This window comes from Cryptomeria japonica, chromosome 2, assembly GCF_030272615.1.
Source record: "Cryptomeria japonica chromosome 2, Sugi_1.0, whole genome shotgun sequence".
NCBI classification, from domain to species: domain Eukaryota; kingdom Viridiplantae; phylum Streptophyta; class Pinopsida; order Cupressales; family Cupressaceae; genus Cryptomeria; species Cryptomeria japonica.
In genome coordinates, this window is record NC_081406.1 from 198,550,498 (window position 1) to 198,575,802 (window position 25,305).

A 25,305-nucleotide genomic window follows, 5' to 3' on the forward strand; every position below is an offset into this window, starting at 1 on the left:
TGAACTCAAACCATAAATACAAACTGCCAAAATAGAACCCTCCATGACTCTTACACCGAACTAGAAATTGACATAGTCATAATAGAAAATTTTTGTCATAATCTCAACGTAGCAACCTATGACACTAGTTCCCAAAAATTATTAGGACTTCCAAAGTGGAATGAAAAATAAAATAAATAATTAAATTAACATGTTTGGACTAAAAGGTTGAGACAGCTTAATCCCAACATTCTCCCACTTATCGAAGACTTGTTAAGAGTCAAAACACTCTGTTATCTACTCAAGGCCCCAAGACCCATAGAACCAGCACACCATATGAACTTCTCAGTGCTCACTAGCTTTGTTAGTGCAACAACAATATTTGCCAAAGTATCAATTTTCTCCAACTTCACCTTTCCATCTTCCACCATATCATGAACAAAATGAAACTGTACATCAATATGCTTTGTTCTGGCTTGGAAAGTAGGATTCTTTGCTAAACATATAGCACTCAGGCTGTCACAACATATAGTAATTTGTCCTACATCAAAACCGATATCCGAGCATAATATCTTAAGCCAAATAGCTTCTTTACAAGCATGAGTAGCTACCATAGACTCAACTTCAATTGTAGAAAAAGTGACTGCAACTTGCCTCTTACTCATCCAAGTCACTACACCACCAAACATCATGAACACATATCTGCTAGTGGGGCTTCTGCTGTCAATGTCACCTGCCCAATTAGAGTCTAGACATACCCATGAATAATATGAGAATGCTGAGGTCTAGTAGGATTACCATGGAAACATAGGGAATACTCGAAAGTACCCCAAAAATATTTGATCACTCTCTTCATTGCATCCCCATGCACCCATCCAAGATTAGCCATAAACCGACTAAGGACTCGCACAACTTGTGCAATGTATGGCCTCGTACAGACCATAGCATACATTTGGCTACCAACAACACTCGCATAAGGAACTCTAGTCATGTCCTCCATCTGAAAAGGAGACTTTGGATAGTCTTCCACATAAATTTTTGTCCCTTCTAGAACATGAACAACTAACTGTCTGCAATTTGTTTTGTTGATTCTCTCTAACATAGAGTTCACATACTTTCTTTGGCTGACCCAAAGCTTTTTGTGAGCTCTATCTCTTTTGGTCTGCATTCCTAAAATGTACCTACCTACACCTAGATCTTTCATCTCAAATTGTGTTGACAACTGATACCTCACAGAATAAGAACCTGAATTAGCCTTAACCCAAATAAGCTCATCCTATTGTTCCAAAAAGATGACCACCTTAGATTGCACAACCCTATTGTAATCATCCTTTAAGTCTCATGAAACAATAAAAGATTCAATTAACTTCCAACGAGAAACAAGAATCACACTCGAATAATCCACCCAAAAATAATTAGAAACAAAATTACCCCAATGAGATTTAAGAACTATCATAAGGTCAGACCAATCTCCAATACTAGTCATAGCTGGCTACCCATTCCAAACCTCCTCCCAAAATTTTAGCCTTACGACCATTGTGAACAAGCCAAGATAAATCAGGTAGAATAACAGACCGACGTGAAGAAATAAAGTTCCAGATGGATGACCCCTTAGGGAGGTAATAAGTAGTGAAAATAATTTTCCTATCCAAACCAAACAAATATTTAAAAAACATAATTTTGGACCATGTCAAATGAGGAGCTTTATATAATTTCCACACTAGTTTTGCTCCCAAAACAAAATTCTAAAGCTATAAATCTCTAATCCCCGCACCCCCTAATTTCTTAGGGAGACAAATATTATCCCAAGAAAGAAGACGGATACAAGATTTCCCCCCCACATAGTCATTCCAAGGGAATTTCTTTAAAACCGATAGTAGCTTAACAATAAAATTCTTAGGAGCTTTCAAAACAAACATGAGGTAATTCGGGATAGCATTAAAAAATGACTTAATCATCAAAATATTACCTAAGAAAGATAATCATTTGTGCTTCCAAGACAAAATCCCAATAAAAATAGAGGAAATAAGTTTTTCCCCAGAATTATGTTTTTTCGAACCTCCAAAAAAAGGAAGTCACAAATATTTGCAGGGAATAGAGCTAGTCTAAAAACCCCAAAATTGAGATAATTTATGTTGAAGCATACGAGGAACATTTAAGAAAAATATTGTAGATTTAGCTTCATTGACTAATTGACCAGATGCAGAAGAGTAGTTTGAAATCGCTTACTTAATAATCTTAGACTCAACAATTGAAGTGTAACCAACTAGTAAAGTATCATCTACAAATAAGTAGTTAGTTTAAGGGGTCTAAACATTTGAGATCGAAATTCCTTTCCAAGACCCCCAATGAGTCTATCAGCATTGATGACTTTTCTTAATTCCTCAACCATCATAATAAATAGAAATGGAGACAAAGGATCTCCTTGACGAATTCCCCTAGAGGAAGGGGAAAAACCACAAGGTGAACCATTGACTAGAACAGAGAACCTAGCAGAAGAAAATACATGCCAGAATCCATTTGATCCATGAAGAAACAAAACCAAATTTCCTCAAGATTCCACTTAATAAATCTCAATTGACCCTATCGTACGCCTTCATCATATCAAGCTTAAGGATCATCGCTGAAATTGGGTTGCTTTAATGGGTGGTAATATCTAAATAAAATTCCAGCATATGCTACTATTCCATTGATGGGTGAAATTATTATGGTAATTGATGAAGTGAATGATATAGACAAAAAACTTAACCAAGTTTCACTAGATATTGTAATAAAGAATATCTATTTTGGACCTAGTGAAAGTGTTAATGATTCTCAGACCATGCAATTTGATGGCACGTGTTCTATATAAGTTTCAAGGGCTATGATTTTCTAATTTTGGTTAATGGTGAAATATTTAAATATGATTTCATGCTGACATTCAAGTGGACAAATAATATTATAGAATATGAGACACTAATGCTAGATTGAATATTACATAAACACATGAAATAAAATGCATCAAATTCCTAGGATTCTTATAGTTCATAACACTATAGATAAAAATATTTATAGAAAAAGTTCTTTCCCCCTACTGCTCTTATTGAATCAGGCCTTGTATTCTCTTTCTTTTTTAATACAAGGGTGCTGCCCCTCTGCAACTATTTACTTATTAAAAAAATAAAAAATTTAATAGAGAAATGGATAATACTCTAAAAATATATAGAAAGGACATTTGGGACACAATAGAATTGTTCGATGCATATAGCATGAATAGATCAACACGCAAATAAATGGAATAATAGATGCTATAATTGTTGAGGCATTTGAGTTTCATCTATGTTCAACATCTTCTCAATATAAACTCATTATTTAGATCTTAACAAGGCCTAAATACCTACCAATTTCCACAACTAGCAAGTATCCATGAAAACTAACATATTTATAGTTTCCTAAACTACATGGAGAAGTTTGACATCCAAGTAAATAATGACACATATATGGTAGTACATTTTAAGGATAGAAAATAATTTTTTCTTGATATTAAATTAGTTTAGATAAAGAATAGTGCAAAATTTCAAAAAGGTTGATTGAGCTAGAAATTGGTAGTGAAAATTGCTACAAAAATAGAGGTTTGCCAATTAATAAAATGCAATCTAGAAAGTGTGAACTTGGTCATAGATTTTAATTGAAAGATGGTCTACATAAGAAAAATGTTAAAAGTAATAGAGAAGAAGATGCTAATAGAATTGTTAAAGATATTCAAAAAAATATTATTCTTGCTCATATGATGAGTTGAAGCATATAGGAAGGACCTCTTTGTATGAGCTATTCTACTTTAGCTAGATGCCACACCATTTCACCAAAAATAAAAGATCCACCAATCCTAACCTTTCCATAGAAATACAAAAAGAATTGATGAAACTAAAAGAAGGGGTATTGTTAAACCAATTAGACACTCAATGGATTTCAAAATTTATCCTAGTTAGGAAAAAGATTGCAAAAATAAAGTTTTGTGTAGAATTTATAAATCACATGTTTTAAAAGTGCCTCTAGTACTAATTTAATAATTTAATTTTAACAATAGATGCCTTCTCAGAATATAACTAGGTTGTGGTCAAGAAACTCAAGAAACATAAGGGAACTTTATAACTCCCTGGGGCACATATATGTGTATACGAGAATGCCAATTAGAACCAAGAATGTAGGGTCAACTTTTTAAAAATTCATAAAAATTATATTTTTAGGTCTAATATATGAGATAGTGGTTATATTTCAAGGCAATCTAATAACTTAGCAAAGGATATAGAAGATTACCATAAACATTTGTAGAAGATCTTCTAGAGATGCTTTGTATGGGATCTCTTTAAATAATAATAATTACCTAATGTGTTTGGTGTAGAAAAATAAAATAATGGGATCTATTGTGTCCAAGGGTAGAATTAGAATTGATGTAGAGATGGTCAAGTAATTGACCTCATTCCTAGGCCTAAAATAGTGAAAAGAGCTTATTATTTTTTTGGGTAGATCAGTTGTAGTTTCTGCCAAAATTTGTGGAGAAGATCAAGAAAATGTAAAACATTCTAAAGAAATGACTAAGAAACATGTGGAAGGAAGAAACATCAAAGACATTTATTGGTATTCAAAGGGCTATCAGAGAATTGCTAGTTTTGATTCATTCTAGAACTAGTTTGGACCTTGCTAACTATTTCCTTTTTCTTCTTTCCATACTATAGTGAACATGTTATTACAAAAGAATAATTAGAATATGAAGTGGCTAGATATAATAAAAAGCTAATAGAGAACTTTGAAACTATAATTCTAAAATTGTATGGATTATAGTTTGATGTGGAGAGACCCAAGTGGGTTATTTCTAGGACATTTCCAAGGCCCTTTTAAAGATAAAAAGTTGTGCATAAAGTCCTGAAAATTGATTTTGAGTAAAATCTTTGCCAACATCTACTTAGATAAAAAAAATAACACTTATCCAAATAAATAAATACCTAAACTTACTTTTTAAAAAATAGATGATAGACAACAAAATAAGTAACAAAATGTAAACAGAAATTAAAAACCCACAGGAAATAAAATAATATTAAATAGAAAAAGAATGTAGAAATTATATGCTCTCTACTTTCCTTGCAACCAAATAGAAGATGGAGCAGTGTGAAAGTTGCCAGAAAATAGAAGAGTTTTGTTTATAAAAGGTGGACAAGAAGCAGTGCGCAAACAAATGCAATCACAAGGAAGCTTCAACGTTGTTACTATATACTTTCCAAAGTCTAGTGAATAATATAATTTAAGCTTTGGAAGCACAGAAACGAACAATTCCATTACGACACGGGGGAAAAATGAGAGCCGTGAAGACAGGAGAACGGCGTAAGCCACATGGCAGTGCTCTTCTTGGATCGTCGAAGTTGCTCAGTTCCGTGCAATTTTATGCAATCATAATCATAAATTGGGAGAGGATGGGAAAAGAAAAACAGTGGGAAGTGATGGACTCGAGAGTTTTTGAGGCTGCCCATTTGGGAAATATCAATGCCATTCAAGATTTAATAGACGAGAGTGCTGATGTTCTGGAGCAAGTCACCAGTTCCAGCCAGAATTCAGTTCTACATGTGGCTGCAAGAGCTGGACAGACAGAATTTGTGTCTGAAATTTTGAGAATCAAACCTGAAATTTTATCCTACGTCAATAGTAAGCGGGATACTGCCCTGCACGAAGCTGCAAGAGAAGGACATTCGGCTATTGTGAAGGTGTTGTTGGACAAAGACCAACGCATTGTTTACAAGGTTAATCAGGATTATGAAACGGCCCTCTTTGTTGCTTGAAAGGAAGGCCACATTAATGTGGTCAATGACTTGATTCAAGTCGCTTCCTTGCTTGCCCTCGACTCCGAAAAACCAGACGAGCGGACCTCTCTTCATGCTGCATCAACTAGAGGACACGCAGGTAATTTCATTTAAGAAAATAAAAGAGAAAATTTACCGTGAAGACATTTGATGTTTAATTAATTTGACAATTTGTCTATTTATGGTGTGGTCAGACATTGTAAAGGAGCTGAATAAGGCGAGACCTGGGCTCGTAGGAAAAGTGGACAAGCAAGGAAGCAGCCCGTTGCATTCAGCTGACCACACGGCTATCTGGAAGTAACAAGAGCGTTGTTAACAGCCGACCCGGAGATTTGCTACATGCTCGATGGCTCTGGAAGGTCGGCTCTCCATATCGCAGCAATGAAAGGACGGCTCAGCGTTGTTCATGAAATGCTGTCCTTCAGGCCTGACTCTGCCGACGTGCTCTCCACGGCCGGTGAAACATTTTTACATTCTGCAGTGGAGGCGAACCAGATCGAAGTTGTCAAGCACGTGGTTGACTTTCTCGACACATCCAAGCTTATCAGGACACAAGACAACGAGGGTAATACAGTTTTACATGTTGCTACCAGGAAAAAACTCAAGCTGGTAAGCGTGCAGAGTGGCCCTCCCGTGCACAGAGATTCTTGCTTTGTCATATAATTCATTATTAATAGATTGAGGTTTTTGCAGATGGTCCGATGGCTGGTGACGTGTACGACTGTAAATGTAAACGCAGTGAACAAACAAGGGCTGACGGCACTGGATATCTTGGAGAAAGAACCGGCTCACTCGGGAGCCATGATAATCGGGGCGGCGCTCAAGGAAGTGGATGCGAAGCGCGCCTACGAGCTCCCCTTGGACCGCTTCAAGCGGGACGACCTCGCTCTTAAACGCAGCGTGAGCTCAATTAATAACCACGTTCGGGCTCAACTTTTCCAAACGGCTGACACGAGCGACCGAGTGAACGGCATGGCAGAAGAACTGCGGCAGCTGCACAAAGAAGGAATTAAAAATGCAGGGAACACCGTGACTGTGGTGGCGTTGCTCATCGCTACCGTGGCCTTCGCCGCGATGTTCACCGTGCCCGGCGGCCTCAAAAATGGCGGCGAGGACGAAGGTACTGCTCTGATGGCGCACACCGTCGCCTTCAAAGTATTTGTAATTAGTGACACTGTGGCTTTATTCTCGTCGTTTGCTATAGCTCTGATTCTGGTGACTGTGGTGCCCTTTCATAAGAAAGTCTTAATGAAGCTTTTGTTCTTCATCAACAAGATTATGTGGGTGGCTGTTGGATACACTGCCTCAGCTTTTTTGTCTGCAGGTTATGTGGTGGTGGGGCCCAAGAGTCTGTGGGTTGCAATTAGCATGTGTGTTGTTGGGGCAGGAAGTATGGTGTTTATGTTCTCTTCTCTCGCCTCGCTCGTTGCCGCCCATCAGATGAAGAAAGCCCGACTCCGGAAGAGTAAGAAGCGGAGAAATGGTGAGCGAGTGGCAATCGTAACACACGTGGGAGAAGATGAATATGAAGGGAATTTAGGGGAAACGAGCCAGAGATTTCCTCGGAGACGTAACCATTCTTCTTCTGACTCAGACTTTGAAAGCTCTGAACAGGACGGCTTCCATCCTATCAAAGCCACATCAAAACTATCAATGGCTTTGATAACTTCTTCGCAACTTTCTCTTTTGAAAAGTCTCTACCGTCTCTGTCTTAAAACTCACGGTGGAGGTCCCTATCTTTTGAAGGGTGAAAATGAAATGACTAATATTCTCCTTTATCTGTATAGTACCACTATTCTCGTTTAGAATTGCTATTCATTCATCTTAATTTCCAAGTTTGAACAATGACAAATAATAATTTAGAAGATTTTTGAAAAATAATTAAATTAGAGTATAAATTTTTTATGTTTGAATATTTTATTAGATAATAATAGAGAGTAGAAAATATTATTCAAGAGTCTCTCAATAAATGTTTCAATAATTTATTTGAAAACTATCATTATATGTACAACTATTTCAACTTGGAACCTTGCTTGTGTATGTTCTCTAACACCTCATAATCTGCTTGAGATCACATGTCTAAAGACATGAACCACAAAACATAGAACAACTCCCTAGTTTTCGATTGAGCATTATGAATGTAATTAGTAAAGAAGACTAGATCATAAAGTCTCTCAAAAACTTCAAGTGATCTTTGCCATGGATCAAGATAAGGTTAACTACAACTTTTTCTTTAGCCCCATATTAAGCTCTAAGCAATTGCAAATTTTGTCATACCATGTCTAGTTCTAGAGAAACCCCTTCCATACCAATTAATTGAAGCACATTTTTTGTTTGTATCCTCCTCAATTCTCTCTCTACCTATACTTTCTTTAGCAACTAAGCCTTTCACAACTAACACTATCTCTGTATTACAAAAGTGAAATGATAAGAAAACTTAAAAGATCTTGAGGCAAATCATTGTATTGGCAACCATTGTTTCAAGATCACTATTAATCCTCATGAATAGTAGCCCTTGACTGTAAAGATCTAGTTTTTCAACTCTAGGAATAGTGGAAGGATGTGATTCCATATGAATCTATTGAAATTAATAGATTTTCATTAATTCTTTCATCATTAACAAGTAGTCAATAGATTTTATTTTTGTGAATGTATATGAAGTTTAATATGGAGTGTTAAAAACTAAATAAAATACAAGAAATATAAATAGTAGTAAAAAGTATTAAGAATATTTTTATAATACCTTTTTTAAAAGTAAAAGAAATTAAATCACTTAAATATTTCTAGAGATTTATATATTACAATTAATTTTTTAACAATGCTAAAATAAAAAAGAAAGGAATACCTATGATAAGGAAGATGAACAATTAATGATTTATTTTTGAGGAAGACTATCTATGGGGTTTTATAAAAAATTTAGCATGGAGAAAATGATTGTTTTCAAGATGAAAAGGGGAGCAATAATAGAGGTAATAGAGGCAAAGAATTTGGAAGAAAGTGAAATTTTTTATTTGACTGATAAATAATTTAAGAAAATTTGACTACGTATATGAAAATAGAAAGGGAATCCAAGAGCCAATGTTGTAGATAAGAGCTTAGATCAAGAAGAAGAAACTATAAAGAAGAATGGTATCCAAAAATTTTAAAGTGTGATATAAGAATTATTAGAGAAGAAAAATGCAACATTAGAATTTTAGTTGTAACAAAAAAATAAAAAATTGTATTTAAAGTTTTTACGCCGAGAGCTGTAACCTACAATGGCATTATATAGGGGTCATCACTAGTAATGGTGTAAGAAAAAAGAAATGCTTTGTATTCCTAGGGAAGTAAAGATTAACCTAAATTGTCACCGTCCACGCTGTCAACCCAAGCTATCATCAGCCGCAACCCCATTGAAACCCCAATGAGAAGGAAGGAAAAAAAATAAAATTGAAACTGACGATAATGGAAAAACAAAGAATTGTTTGACATTTTGGCTATTACAAATGCATGTAGAAGGAAGTGCAACAGTCTTAATGCATGGAAGCGAGAATATGAGGGGTTATTGATGGTAAAACATTTCAAGTGACACACATCAAAATGTAACGAAAAAAAATGAATAGTCACCTGGTGTTTTTAAAAAGCTATGGGTTTCATCATTTCACATTTGAATTGCAACAAACAATCATGCTCCACCAGACGAGTGTCCATGACTTCCATTAAATTTTCATTTCAGCATTGCATTGCTTCTCTTTGTATCCCGAATACTATTGTTCTTCTCAATGCAGGTGCCATTGTTGACCACCTAACAGTAAGTACATTTATTGGGTTTTTTAAATTTATAGGAGAGATAACTGTTAACACTGATTGTAATAACTATGGTTGCAGAATAAATAGATAGACATGTTTGGCTGCATGGTAACACATCCTAAAACGGTGCAAGTTCTATCGCATGGGCTACTAGGTCACAGGAAAGGCTCCCTTTGACACCATTGACACCATCTCATACTCTGATGCTCTTGAAATGCATGTTTACAATATTGTATTACGTATACTTCTAGATATTTGTGCTGAAGATTATAGGACAAATTTTCATTTCACAAGTAAAGGATTAAATAGCAGGATTGAAACCATTATCATATTATCTCACCATCAATTTCCCTTGACTTGTTCATAGCAGATCATGCACCACACTAGCCATCTTTGAGAGAGGATATGGATCTGACATTGCATTTTATATTATCTTACACTTCTTGTTTTTCATTTTTAAAACATAATTCGCATCTACAGTGTGAGTTTCAAGGTTTCCAAAGGAGCATCTATTGGATGTGGTTCCACCCTATTCTAGTTGCACCAACAATTTCATTTTGAGGGCGTCATCCAGTAACATGCTTGAAAATTGTAAGTGCACTGGTTTTACAAAATTGATTATGCTTTGATGCATGTCCATGCTCTATTTGAAAGCTTCCATTTTAGCACAGGCAGGAAGAACATTGTCAAGGAATTTTGGTTTATACCTGCCAATCCCATTTGTGTAAGTTTTATAGCCATTTAAACAAATCCATTTTCTACAATTCTTGCAATCATTAAATGATTCCATCCACATCTTGCATGCATGTCTATCAGAGAATTTCTAACTATAATTTTTTTCAAAAATATTTGTACCATTATTCTTAGATGCCCCTCCATGCCTAATTCAAAAGCTCGTATTTTCACACGAGGGAGAATACTGTGAAATAATTTGGCTTTATACCTGCCAATCACATTATTCTGAAAGTGTCAAAAGACTTTTCAACAAATATTACAAGCATTGCATTCCATGAGATGACATCTCCTGAGCCTTTGAGGTATTCTAACAAAAGTATACTATTTTGGATTATCTTCTTCACAACCAACATTTTCTTCAATTGATGGAATCACATATAACTTTTGACAACCAAAACTTAAATGTTTTCTGTATATCATTCATTGAAACATTTTTTAATGTTGCATTTATGTGGTACTCCCCATTACTGTGTCCAAATACCAAAGATTTAGAAAAATCAGAAATCATTTTTATATTTTTAAATCTTAAATACAAAATATAATGTTTCTAATTTCAAAAAATCAAAATTAATGCCTATACAAATAGTGCAAAAACAATGTTTTAATTCTTAATTTTCAATTTAAAATGATAAAAAACAATTTATATTATTCTAAATCTTAACACAAAAATATAATTTTTCTAACTTCAAAAAATCAAGATTGCATGTCTATATAAATGGTGCAAAAATAATATTCAATTTAAAAAGATCAAAAAGAATTTATATATTTCTAAAATTTAAAAATCAAAATTATAATGAGTTCAAGTTCTATTTTATAGAAAACATTTAAAGCTACAATTAAAAATGCTAACTTTCTATTTTCTATGAGTTGTTTCCCTCTACAAACATAAACATGCTTAAGTTGATCAATATTTAAAAAAAGGATTGTTATTTGAGAAATATTTATCAATAGAAAACATTTAAAGCTACAATACATTGAAATAGATGTTATCATGTTAGCAATTATAAAGAGTTGAAGTAATATTTTATAGGAAACATTTAAAGCTACCATTAAAAATACAACTTTCTATTTTTTATGGGTTGTTCTACAAACATAACCTTGCTTTTAAAGAACTATTTTTATCTTTCAATGGTGTCTTAGAGGAAAGTTTATATATCTATTGTGCCTTTTACTATGGATAACAATTATAAATTATTTTTAGAATAGATATGTATAGTTGAATTGTTTAACACTATTGATTTAATAAAAATAAATAAAAATCTTAATTTTCAATTTAGAAAAATCAAAAAATAATTTTTGTGTAAAAATTTTAAACAAAAAATATAATGTTTTTAAATTCAAAAAATGAAAGTTACATGCATACATGTATATATATAATGTTTCTAAATTTAAAAAAATCAAAATTACATAAGACACAAATATTTTTGAAATGACATATATTTTTCAATTTGTAATTTAGTCAAATAAAAAATTATTCATATGTTTCTATTAAAAATAAAAATATTATATTTCTAAATTAAAAAAAATCAAAATTGCATACACAAATATTTCAAAACAATTTAGTATGTTATATCACATTTTCTCTCTTTATAGATTATATAATTTTTCATATAAATGAGATTTTTCTATTGATATTTTTTTAATCTCTTAGTTAATTTTATGATATTTAATTATATATTAATAAATTTCAAAATTTATTTATATTTGAATTCCAAAGATTAAAAAAATTAAGCTTTTTAAATTACATTTTATAATTACCCTTTTTTATGCCACAATACATTTAGCACATGGTTGTGTTAACATAGTTTTTATACCACACACACATGTATGTATGTATGTATGTATGTATGTATGTATGTATGTATGTATAGATATACATATAGATATACATGTATATCTATATGTATATCTACACACACACATGCACACACACATATACATACATACATACAATATATATATATATATATATACACATATACATATCCATATATATATATATATATATATACATATTCATATATATATATATAAATATATATACATATATCCATATATACATATACATATACATATACATATACATATATCCATATATACATATACATATACATATACATATACATATACATATACATATACATATACATATACATATACATATATACATACATATATATATATATATATGTATATATATGTGTATATATATATGTGTGTGTGTGTATAAACATACACACACAGATATCTCTCTCTCTCTCTCTCTCTCTCTCTCTATATATATATATATATATATATATATATGTATGTATGTATGTATGTATGTATGTATGTATGTATGTATGTATGTATGTATAAATTGAACTATAAAATTAACTATAAATTGAAATAGTATACCTAATTTACTATGAATCTAACTCAAACTACCATACTAATGTAAATCATAAGAAAACCTAATACAATTCATTACCATTTATAATCTTAAGATCATCAATTTCATTAATTAAGCTAGAACCGTGGTTTCCTTTTGTAGGGTTGAATTAAAACCTCAATGATGTGCCACAAATCAAATTCCATATAAAAGAAACACTTTAAATTTCTATGATATCAATCATAAAAAACTATTTTAAAAGATGTTCCAAAGAAGATTGTCTTCCAAAGTTCTATCTATAGAAAACCAAGATATTTAAATCTTTATTTACCTAATTTGAACCATAACCCTAAAACAAATTTAACCCTAGAATTAAGCTCTAGCTACAAGTTAAATTATAATCTAACAATAATTCAACGCTATCACTAGATTTAACCCTAACCCTAATTAAAGTCTATCCCTAAACATGACCTTAACCCTAATTGAAACTAATACATATCCAACCCTAACCTTAATCTACCCCCAACCTTGATCCTAATTAAACCCTTACCATAATCAAACCCTAATTGTAATTGAACCTTAACTCTAATTACATATAATCTTAACCTAAAACCCTAAACCGTAAACCTAAAACCTAACTCTAATTTAACCATAACCCTACAACCTAACAATAACTCTAAGCATGATGTAAACATAACCCTAACCATATTGTTAATAATAATCCTAGACCCTAATGCTAACCCTAACCATGATGTATACCCTAACGATAATCCATAATCCTAGACCCTAAACCTAGCCCTATCCCTAGGCATGGTGTAAATCCTAACCCTAAACCTAATGCTAATCATTACTTAGACCCTTATGTAATTAAACTAAACCCTAACCCTAACCAAACCATAATTCTAACCCTAAACTTGATCATTTCCCAAACCCTAATCATAATTGAACCCTAACCCTAATTATTTATAACATTAACCCTTAACCCTCAACCTAACTCTAATTTAACTATAACACAAAACCACAACCCTAATAATAATCCTTAGTCCTAATCCTAACCATAACCCAAAACATGTCTCTAACATTAACCCTAAACCTAATACTAACCTTGACCTTAACCATGATGCAAACCCTATCCCTAACTTTAATCCTAACCCTAACCTGACACCCTAATGCAAATTCTAATAATTATGTAAACCTAACCCTAACCATATCACTAAAAACAATCTTAAACCCTGATGCTAATCCTAACCATGATGCAAACCCTAACCATAATTTTATCCATAATCCTAGACCCTAAACTTATCCCTTACCATTATGTAAACCTTAATCATGTCCATAATCTTAGACCCTAAACCATAATGCTAACCATGATGTAAACCTTAATCCTAACCATAAACCTAATCATAATCGTAAGCCCTTTACCCAAGCATAATCCCAATCCAAACCCTTATCATGAGGTAAATAGAATCCTAACCTTAACACTAACCCTAAACCTTACTATAACACTAAACACTAAACCTAGCCTTAATCCTAACATTTTTCCTAAACCAACTTTCTATAACCCTAATCATAATAGTAAACCCTAATCCTAACCGTAATCCTAACCCTAAAAATTAACCATGATGTAAACCCTAACTATAATCCTAAACCTAACCCTACCCATTATGTAAACCCTAAAGAAAATCCTAACCCTAACCCTAACCATGATGTAAACTCTAACCGTAACAACAATCCTAACCATAGCTCTAAACCATAATCCTCACCATAATCAAAATCTTAAGCCTAACCTCAATCATGATGTAAACCATAATCCTAACCATAACCCTAAACCCTAACCCTAATCATAATCCTAGCTCTAACCTTGACCCTAACTTAATCATAACCCTAAACCCTAACCCTAAAAATGATCCTTAGTTCTCACCCCAAAACCTAACCCTAACAATAAAACTTAACCCTCATATTTAATTTAGAATGTTAGTATTAGGATTATTTGTTCAATTAATAGGATTATTTAACCCTAACCCTTATTAAACTCTAATCCTAATTAAACTCTATCCCTAAACTTGACCTTCACCCTAATTGAAACTAATCCTTATCTAATCAAACCTTAATCTACCCCCAACCTTGATCCTAACTAAAACCTTACCATAATCAAACCCTAATTATACAATTGAACCTTAATTCTAATTAACTATAACCTTAACCTGAAACCCTAAACCCCGAACCTTAAACCTAACTCTAACTTAACCATAACCCTAAACCCTAACCCTACACCTTAACACTAACTATAAGAATGATTTAAGCCTAACTGTAACCATATTGTTAACAATAATGCTAAATCATAATGCTAATCCTAACCATCTATGTTAAATATAACAAATATAACCTCTCAAATTTGAGAAATAGTATGTACAATAATTAAATTTAAAATTAATGAATTGATCAATAATAAACTATTTTTAAAGTGAAACCTATAACCACCAAATTGAAGCACAACTCTAAACCTAACCCTCAATCAATCTAACCCTAACCCTAAATCTAACCCTGAACATAGTTCTAACCCTAACCCTAAACCTAATCATGATATAAACCCTAATCCTAGCCATAATCTTAACCATAACTTTAAACCCTAACCCCAAATAAGATGTAAATTTCAACCTTAACCATAACCATATCCCTAACCATATCATATAAATCGTAATCCTAATCATAACCCTAACCCTATCCCTAAACTTCAACCATAATGCTGACTCTTAGCTTTAACCCTAACCCTAATCTTATCCCTAAACCCCAACCATAATCCTAACCCTGATATTTAACCCTAAACCTAACCCTATGCCTAACCATGGTATAAACCCTAACACTATCGACAATCTGAAACATAGCCCTAAATCGTTAGCCTACTAGCCATAATTCTAACCATAATCCTAAAGCCTAACCCTAATCATAATCCTAACCCTAGCCCTAGCAATAATACTTAGTCCTAACCTTAAAACCTAAACCATAACCCTACATCTAACTCTAAACTTAAACCCTAAGCCTAAGTATGATATAAACCTAACCCTAATCATATCCCTAGCCATATTCCTAAAGTATGTGTCTTGGTTCGAGCCTTAAATTTTCTCTCACCCACTTTCTCAATTTTTCTTACCACATAGGGAAATAATACAATTACATACAATTATACATTATGTATTACAACCCTAATCCATACCATGGCCTAAACCCTTACCCTAACCATAATCATAACCCTAATCGTAACCCTAAATCATAACCTTAACACTAACCATAATCCTAACTCTAACCCTAACCATATTAATGATGTAAGTACTAACCTTAACCATAACCCTAAACCCTAATCCTAAGTGTAATCATAATCCTAACCATTAGCCTAAACCCTAACCCTAACCATTACTCTTATCACATAGGGAAATAATACAATTACATACAATTATACATTATGCAATACAACCCTATTCCAAACCATGGTGTAAATCCTTACCCTAACCATAATCATAACCCTAATCCTAACCCTAAATAATAACCTTAACACTAACCATAATCCTAACTCTAACCCTAACCATATTAATGATGTAAATACTAACCTTAACCATTACCCTAAACCCTAATCCTAAGCATAATCATAATCCTAATCATAAGCATAAACCCTAACCCTAACCATTATCATAACCCTAAACTTGACCATAATCAAAACCCTAAACTTAAACTTCTTTAAACATAACCATTAACCTAAAGCTGACTATGATAAAAACTAGGTAAAAATAATCCTAAATCCTAACCCTAACCATAATTCTAAACCTAAATCAACTCCTAACCTTGATGTGAACCCTTACCGTATCCCTAACAATGAACCTTAACTCTAACCATAATACTAATCTTAACCCTATCCATAACCATAATACTGACCATTAAATAATATTTAATATTATCATTAAATAAATTCTTATATATATCTTACATTTTAGTATATGCTTTAATCTTGTAAAACATATATATTTATTAAAAATAGTCTAAATGGATATATTTCATATACCTAGATATATAATAATATAATAATATTAAAATACTATTATATAATTGAACTCAAGAAAAAGATACTATATAATTATATATTGCATTTATTTTATGTTTTCCATGTCGCACGCAATCATATATGTCTTAAATTTTAATTTAATCTATATAAAATACACCAAGAGATATCCTTCTTGAGGTGCCTATTTTTTTTTATCAATTTTATACCCTAAATTGAAATAGGCGCCTCGAGAAGGATATCTCTCAGCGTATTTTATATAGATTAAACTAAAATTTAAGACATATATGCTAGTTAAGTATCAATAAATGAATTAAGAATTATAAAGACGTCTGTATTAATTATAGAGTAGTTTGATCTCAAACAAAACAACAAAAAAAATAAAAAATTGCATCACAATAAAATCGGATTAAAACTTTACAATCTAATGAAGGAAATAGCGAGGAATGAAAACATACTATTGAAATGATCATTAAAATAAAAAAATATAAAGTATGCATTTTTTATTCTATATTTGACTAATATGCTCTATTCAGTGGGTGATCAGAAGAAAAGTGACAAAAGTGAAGCTTAGCGGGTGACCAGAAGTGACTTATGGTGACGGTGTAGCCCTTCCGCACGGAAGTCTTGGTGAAACTCATCTTCTTTATCAATGGAAAACCCGAGTGAAGAAAGGAAGGAGCGTGGAAATTGTGAGCGTGTGGGAAGGTAAAACTCCAGAGATTCCATAACCAATGGAAAAGGAGATGAATAGAGAGAGTTCGAGCAGACTGCCATTTTTGTAAAAGAGCGCCTAAAGTTGTCTATGCAGGAAAATGTTTTTTTAAGATAAATATAAATAACATTTCAATAGCAAAGTTGAAACGAAATCTATCACAAGAGTTGGGTCCGATTGTCAGAATTAAGGTAAACCTTCACTATATAATTTTATTTAAGTACGTCCAGAGGCGTAACACTATAATGGCATTCACTCATTTTTTTCGTATAATTTTAATGATTAAAAATAAAAATAAATAAAAATAAAGACTAAAATCTGAATTAAAATGGAGCTGCTTCTTCTTCTTCTTCTTCTTATTATTATTATTTATTATGACTACACAACGAATAATTTACAAATAAGTTAGAGAATAAAAATCTAAATTAAAAAATAATTTTCTATTATTATTATTTATTAAAAAATAAAATAAAATTAAAGTCTTCATTTAAAAGAAACAAATGTAAATTAAAAAGCAACTTATTATTATTATTTATTAAATGTTAAAAAATTATATTTTTAAATCTACATTTAAAAAAACTTCTAATTTAAAAACTTATGTTTTTAAATCTAAATTTTAAAGAAACTTCTATTTATTTATTTTTTTGCATGCAAATCATTTCCTATTCTAAGATAAGACTCTAAAAATTATATTTTAAAATCTAGATTTAAAAGAAACTTCTAATTTAAAAATTTCTAAACTTCTATTTCTTTTGGCATGTAAATCATTTCATATTCTAAAATATACGACCAAATTCTAATAAATATTAACTATATGAAATTAATTAATCAATGCTAAAGGTAAATATTGTTTTAATTTGATATCTCTTTGCGTCCTCTACATAAATTTTATTTATAAAATATAGGTATGCTAGTTTTAGTTTCTTTTGTATTTCTTTTCTTGGTGTTTTAAGAAGAGAAAATGTAGTATGCACAATTTAATTTAGTCACATTTATGCTTGGAAATCAAGATGATTCAATACCAATGCTAAATTAATATTATATGGAGGAAAATATTTGTAAAATATGCCATTTTCTATTGTGTAGAGATGGGGACCTTCATCGTGACTTTGATAATAAGCAAAAAAATAATATAGATTATTCAAAAGAGGAAATCGGGAGGGTGTTTAGATGTTGTACTCAAAGTCACTTTCCATCTATTAGTTCTTGTATGTTTAAGAGGATGGAAGTTGTCCCTTTTACAAATTTCAAAGACTAAATTTGAACAAGAGAGGTTACATCTCCAATTGAATTTTGATGTAGCTCAAGTTTTTAGAACCCGTAAGTTCAATCTCAAATATATCATGTTCTACTTTATCTTTGAAAAAAAATCAATAACAATGAATAGAAAATGACATTAATGTATATTTAGTAGTTTTCATATCATATTAATAAATTAAAAATTATAGAACAATCATGTGACGTCTGTGTAGCCTCCAACATTTATTAGTTAATCGAAAATAAAAAATCTGTTGTGTTCTAATTTTCAATCAGCTAATAAATACAATAAAATTTGCAATCCAGGGGATAGACAATTCAAAACAACCACAACATTGAAAAGTTAAAAAAATTATTGCCATGTTAACCTAAAGTTCTCTATCATGATGGCCCCTAAACTCATATAAAACATATTTTTTTCTTGTTTTTCTCAAGATTGACTCTCTCTAATCCTAGGAAACCCCCAAAACTACCCATCTCACTAGAGATTCTCCCTAAATAAACTTAACCATTTAAGCTAAAATATTATATTTTTTGACAACTATTAGGGGAAGACTAGTGAAAAAAAGACTATAGAATAGACACCTAAAAATAGTAAACTTAAAGTCTTGAAATGATTAAACCATCCCTCAACCAGCTGAACCTAGATGATACTATTATATAAAATACTCCACATCCTCCTCCTCTTCTCTTAACAAAATAGACCCTCTTGGTCCTTCTAGTTCTAGTTAATATGTTGGAGGAAATTGGTTTTATATAAGCAAATAAGCTTCTATGATCCAAGAGTTGTAAGAATCTAGTAGACATTCCCACTTACAAAAATACAAAATATAAAATCTAGATCAAGTATCACAGATTTGGTATCTAGTACACATTCAATATACTCTCTCTTCATTTTTGGAATGCTCTTCATCATCCTCCCCTTCTCTTAAATAAATAGAAACTCTCAGTCCTTCTAGTTCTAGTTCAAAGGGTAGAGAATTATGGTTATGTTTAAGAAAATAAGCTTTTGTGATCCGAGAGTTCTAACGATTTGATAGCCCTTCTCAAATTTAAAAAATAAAAAATTATAAAATATAAATCAAGTAGCCATCAGTTTGGTATCTATTAGTCACTCAATCAATTCTATCTTCTTCTTTGGAAATTTCCTGGTCCAATTTTTATTTTCCTTCCTATTTCGCTCATCTTTCACCTAATCATCACTAGTTCTAGCTACGTTTGAATAAAGTTTAGTGACATCAAAGATAGACTGATGTCCAAGTCCTTAGGAAAGTCAATTTGGTAGGCATTGTCATTTAACCTCGTTATAAATTTGCAAGGTTTGATCTTTTTTAGCTTGGGGATGCCTTTAATTTTATAGATGTATCATGTCTGGAATAAAATAGCTCTCTTCTTATATTTCTGATTCATGGACTATGAATTGAGCGTAACTTATTTGTGTACCTCTTGAATATTCTATAAAAAAAAATCAGTATCTTTTTGGTTGTTATGTGGATTCATTAGCAAATCAACTAAGTCCAACTATCCTTTAGGATTCAAACCATATAAAACTTGAAATGTAGCCTTATTTATAAATATAGTTAAACTATAATTATAAAAAAATTCAACTTGAGGTATCACCAATTCCCATTGTTGAGGATTGTCTCAAATTAAGAACCTCAATACATTGTTTAAGCTCTTATTTATCACATCTATTTGACCACTGATTTGGGGATGGTATGATAAAATAAATTGCAATATGATATTCAAATTTTTCCACAAGAGCCTCTAAAAGTGGTTTAATAACTTGGTGTCTCTATTGCTTGTTATAGCTTTTGGAGTTCACCTTGTAGGTTCACACTATTAGTGTAGCATGTTATTACAGTACTTTCCACCACTATTTTTGCAGTTACAACTTTTATATGGGTATATCAATTGCATCTCCTTTTACATAAATCCTCTTCTTATCATCAAAGAAAACATGATGTATTCACATTTCTCCTCATGTTGTCATTACAGTGACTAAATGATCCCGAGAAATGTGTTATAATATTGAGGCTCCTCTCCAATGACCCTCTCATATCCAAGCCTTCCAAAGGCCTTACATTTGTATTATGGATTTGTCATGTCACCCCAGGTGATAAATTGAAAGATTCAAATGACATAGGCTAGCTATATAGAGATGACAATGATGGCATATTGAATGAGCATTTGGGAGAATAGAAGGTTAGCTTGTTTGAATTCCTGTTAAATCTAATGAACTACCTATTGTATGTTTTCGTAGTATCTATTAGGGGTGATCCCACAATAGTGGGTTACACTTTTAGGGATAAACAAATTTTGTTATTTGTCCAAAATAATTTTTTTAGGCCCTTGTAATGAAGATAACCTTCGAACATACCCAAAATTATGTTTTCTCGAAGATACATTTTTTTGGACCTTTGAACAAACATGCCTCTTCATTCAAAGATCATGTTGGCCAAGTGTTTTTTAATATTAAATTTCATTCACTTAAACATCACCTTCAAGTCAACCCTTTTATTTAGGGTTTTCTTGAAGAAAAGTATAACTATCAAAATTGACAATTGCACTATCATTTTTTATAGTGGCACTAAACGTGAAGAGGTGAAAGCGAAGAGGTGAAGGTGAAGGAGGTAAAATGAAGTTGAAATCACCTAGGTTGTGCACTTGGTTGGTCTCTAAATCACCCACTTGCAACCACACCAACAAACACTTCCAATAAATGAGCAAGAAAACAATGCATGTGAGACAATTTCAGTAACAAAACACAATGAAATCATGGTTAGGCATTATGTTTTACTAATATAAAATGGTAATAGTCTTATCAAGGAATGCCTAGTATGTGTTTGTAGACCTTGACCAAGCATTTCACTAAATTGTAAAATAGTTTAATAGGGGTTTCAAATGGTTTTAGATGTGGTTTTGAAGGTTGTCAAGGGTTACATTTTGGGTTTCATGTATATACAATAACAATAAAATTTTAAGTGGTTATCACAAATGATCTTTGATGAAAATTCTTATATATTCCATGTACATGTTCAAGTAGCATCAAATTTTTTTAATCATAATATGTATTGTAGTTTTTAGTAGGACCTTGATCATTTCTAGGATTAGGAATTTCATTTAGGTGGTTTTTCTAATAAATTTTTTTTTTATCATACATAAATGATCTTATATTTAGGATAACATTATTCCCTTCTATGTGAGGATAGCATGTGATGACACTCTTTCCCTACATGTGTCCTTGTTTCTTATGCCTTTATTGTTGGTATGCCTTTGGGGGTTTCTATGTTTTATTATTAGCCTCATGATGGGATTGGCTTCTTGAGTATGAGTTTCTTCTTGTGTGGTTTCTTGTGTTGTTGTAGTCTCTTTGGTTGTTAGGTGTCAACCTAGGTCTAGTGTGTTTATGGAACCTTGTGTTATCTCCTAGCATGGGGGTGGTTCCTTTTGATCCACATGGTCAGGTGGTTTGATGCCTTCTTTCATTAGGATGATATTCATTGGATGCCTTGAGCGTGGATTGGTTTCTTACCTCTTCAGCATATGGATGGTTCTTGTAGCATATTGATGTAATATGATTCATATGGCATTTGTAATTATAAGATTGAGAGATAGATGTAATTATTGATTTAAATCTATGTATTGATGTAAATAAAAACTTGTACCTTTATGTAATAAGGATGATGTAGTAAGATATGTGGATGTAATCATTGTTGGATCTATTATGTAAATTGGACATGGTATTTATGAAATGAGAGAATTGGAATCATGGTTAAATAAAAGATTTTATTTGATTATATTGGATGGATTGTTATGTTTTTTAATTGAGAAGTTGGTACCTCTTAGATGTGCTTGTATTTTGGTTAAGATGATGCATTAATATCATGATGTATGTATGATCATTCTAGAAAAGGAATTAGGAACATTGGCATTGGTGTACTCAAATAAACCTAAATGGATTAATGGATATTAGAATATGATAGGTTGTATTCATGATGGTTAAGTAAAAGATAATTCTTTATGCATTAAAGGAAGTAAATTGATTAAGGAGTAATGTTAAAGTAGTATTTATTATGATAAATGAATGTGATGTTGTTGTGTTATGTTACTTAAGTAATGGCATTGGAATACCTTACAAAATATTTCATGTTGATTTGTTATGTATATTTTCCCTTGCATAATATGTTCATTCATTTATGTTAATTATTTAGATGTGTACCCAATGAAGGGTTGGTTATATGCATTGAGAAATGAGTTATATGTGTGTTGCATTAATAAATGTTTTTTATAAAAATATCTCTATTTGTTAGTTTGATGGTAGTTTCTCTAGGGTATTTTGGCGAGCATTACAATTAATTGATTTAATAAATTAAAAAAAAAACATATATTACAATAATGAATTTACAAAAAAAAATATTTTAGGCAAGGAACCACCTTAAGGGGTGGTAGATCTGTTCAAGGCTTAAAAGTCTTGAAATGTGCACTAAATTTGGCTAGGTAATTATTATACGAGATAGTGGAAGTATCCCCACAAAGCTAATGTTTCCAAATGAATATTAATGACTCATGCTAGATTTAATGGTACTACATACTAAAAATATCATGTAGATAAAAGTGGATATGGAATTACTAACCTCATCATTGTTAATGAACACCTTTCAAATTTAAATCAACCTTATAAAGAAGGAAATTTTTTTCACTCATATACAAATTGAATATACTTCTAAACCTTGCATGTTGATTAGCTAGTGATATAATACCAATACGTTGATCCAATCCACTATAGAGAGAATATTTTAGAAAATATTTCTTTTGTAGGATCAGTCAGGGTAAAAATATTTAATAGAATCTTGAGCCAAGTGCCTAAAAATTGACAAATGAATAGGCATTTCTATGACATTAGGGCACTCCCAGATCTTATTGTAGGGTTGTATCTTATGCTAAATGCATAAAAAATTATGTGACTTAATTTTTTTTAAAGCATCTTTCAACTTCAAATTGTCATAGATCAAGCTTCTAATATTTAACTTCAAGAAAAGAAAAGATAATATGAAATTTTAAAGACTTGGTGGGGACACTGATAAGCTCCCATCTACTTGCTAATCAAATGAAAGCAATCCTACAATATAAAACACCACAAAAGGAGCCTTTTTCCCTTGATAGAAACAAGAATGAGTTGGATCACCAAAAGGTTTTGATACAATCTAAGATCTAATATGAAATGGTCTAATACCATGCAAGATTTATTAATGAGGCAAACAAACCCAAGTTGCCAATGCGAAGAACAAGTTCAATAGATGAATAATTTATCAAAGATTTAAAAATGTAACATGATGGCTATTCCAAAAAAGGATGCAATGCAATCAAATGAAATTAAATGTCATCACTTTGAAAGATGAGAGAATAAATATCTTGAAATGATACATAATTGGACGCCCAAGAGTAAGCTAGACTCATAGTTTGTATAGAATAAAAGAAATATAACATGCATGTAGAGTACACATCTTTGCCAAACACAAAAATACAACCATAATTATTAAATACATATTACGTCTTTAAATAAATATTTACTTATATAAAGAAGAATGCTTATTCAAATAATTAATTACCTAAATAAAATTTTCTATTTACAATAGATAATTTACAATAAAGTGGGAGCTAAATGAAAGACAATAAACTAAAATAAAAAATATTATTGAAAAAATCTAATTTTTTTTTTTGTAGAGTCTCAAGTCAAGTGTTTGAAAATTGACAATTGAATAGGCATTTTCTATGATTTAGGGCACTCCCAAAGCTAATGGCAGGGTTGCAACTTATGGAAAATACACTAAAAATTGTGAGCTAAAAAATTGTAAGCGTGTCTTTAAATTTTAAATCCTCATAGGTCTATCCTCTAATGTCTAAATTTAAGAAAAGAAAAGATAAAATCACCTTTTCAAGACAAGTGGAGACAATGGTAAGCTTCATTTACTTGTTAATCACCAAAAGAAATCCTACAATTATATAAAATAACAAAAGGCATCCTTTGTGCTTGGTAGAAACAATCATAACTTGGATTATCATGAAGATCTTTCTACCATCTAAGATCTAATATGAAAATCTCTAATTCCATTTAGGTTTGTCAACGAGGAAAACAAATCTAGAAAAGTGATGCCGAGAACAACCTCAATACAAAAATCACAAAGATAATCAAATATTATAAAATATAATATGATTGTCATTCCAAAAAGAAAAATGTAATATAAGGTAGATGAGAAATTTAAGTATGTTGAGATGATATATATTTAGATGCTCAAGATTTAGCTAGGCTCACAATTAATATAGAATTAAAAAAATTAATATACATGTACAATAAATGTTTACCAAACATCTACTTATATAAATAAGATAATACATCCAAATAAATAACTACTAAATATTTTTTTTTTCTTTTAGATATTATAATGTAAGCAACTAAATGGAAAGAGATAAAAACCACAAGAAAAAAGAAGTCGTTGAAAGAATGTAGAAAATGTATGCACTCTACGTTCCTTGCAACCAAATAGAAGACAAAGCATTGTGAAAGTTGTAAGAA

General features: G+C 31.4%; 2 protein-coding genes across 2 annotated transcripts; both read left to right on the plus strand.

Moving 5' to 3' along the window:
- The first annotated feature begins 5,309 nt into the window (after window positions 1-5,309).
- Window positions 5,310-6,111, plus strand: LOC131072774 (ankyrin repeat-containing protein At5g02620-like). The gene is made up of 3 exons (XM_058009031.2): window positions 5,310-5,750; window positions 5,793-5,910; window positions 6,005-6,111. The coding sequence occupies exons 1-3, from the start codon at window positions 5,310-5,312 to the stop codon at window positions 6,109-6,111; spliced, it is 666 nt and encodes a 221-aa protein (XP_057865014.2).
- An 80-nt stretch (window positions 6,112-6,191) lies between these two features.
- Window positions 6,192-7,616, plus strand: LOC131859756 (ankyrin repeat-containing protein ITN1-like). Its single transcript, XM_059213781.1, has 2 exons — window positions 6,192-6,419; window positions 6,504-7,616. Exons 1-2 carry the CDS (start codon window positions 6,192-6,194, stop codon window positions 7,614-7,616), a joined length of 1,341 nt encoding a protein of 446 aa, XP_059069764.1.
- Window positions 7,617-25,305: the final 17,689 nt, after the last annotated feature.

Bases quoted from the DNA above. Each gene is read 5' to 3' on its own strand.
- LOC131859756 (XM_059213781.1), top strand. From the start codon at position 6,192: ATGAAAGGACGGCTCAGCGTTGTTCATGAAATGCTGTCCTTCAGGCCT. The intron at 6,420-6,503 runs GTAAGCGTGCAG...AGGTTTTTGCAG, and splicing joins CCAGGAAAAAACTCAAGCTG to ATGGTCCGATGGCTGGTGAC.
- LOC131072774 (XM_058009031.2), top strand. From the start codon at position 5,310: ATGAGAGCCGTGAAGACAGGAGAACGGCGTAAGCCACATGGCAGTGCT. The intron at 5,751-5,792 runs GTTAATCAGGAT...GTTGCTTGAAAG, and splicing joins ACCAACGCATTGTTTACAAG to GAAGGCCACATTAATGTGGT. The intron at 5,911-6,004 runs GTAATTTCATTT...TGGTGTGGTCAG, and splicing joins ATCAACTAGAGGACACGCAG to ACATTGTAAAGGAGCTGAAT.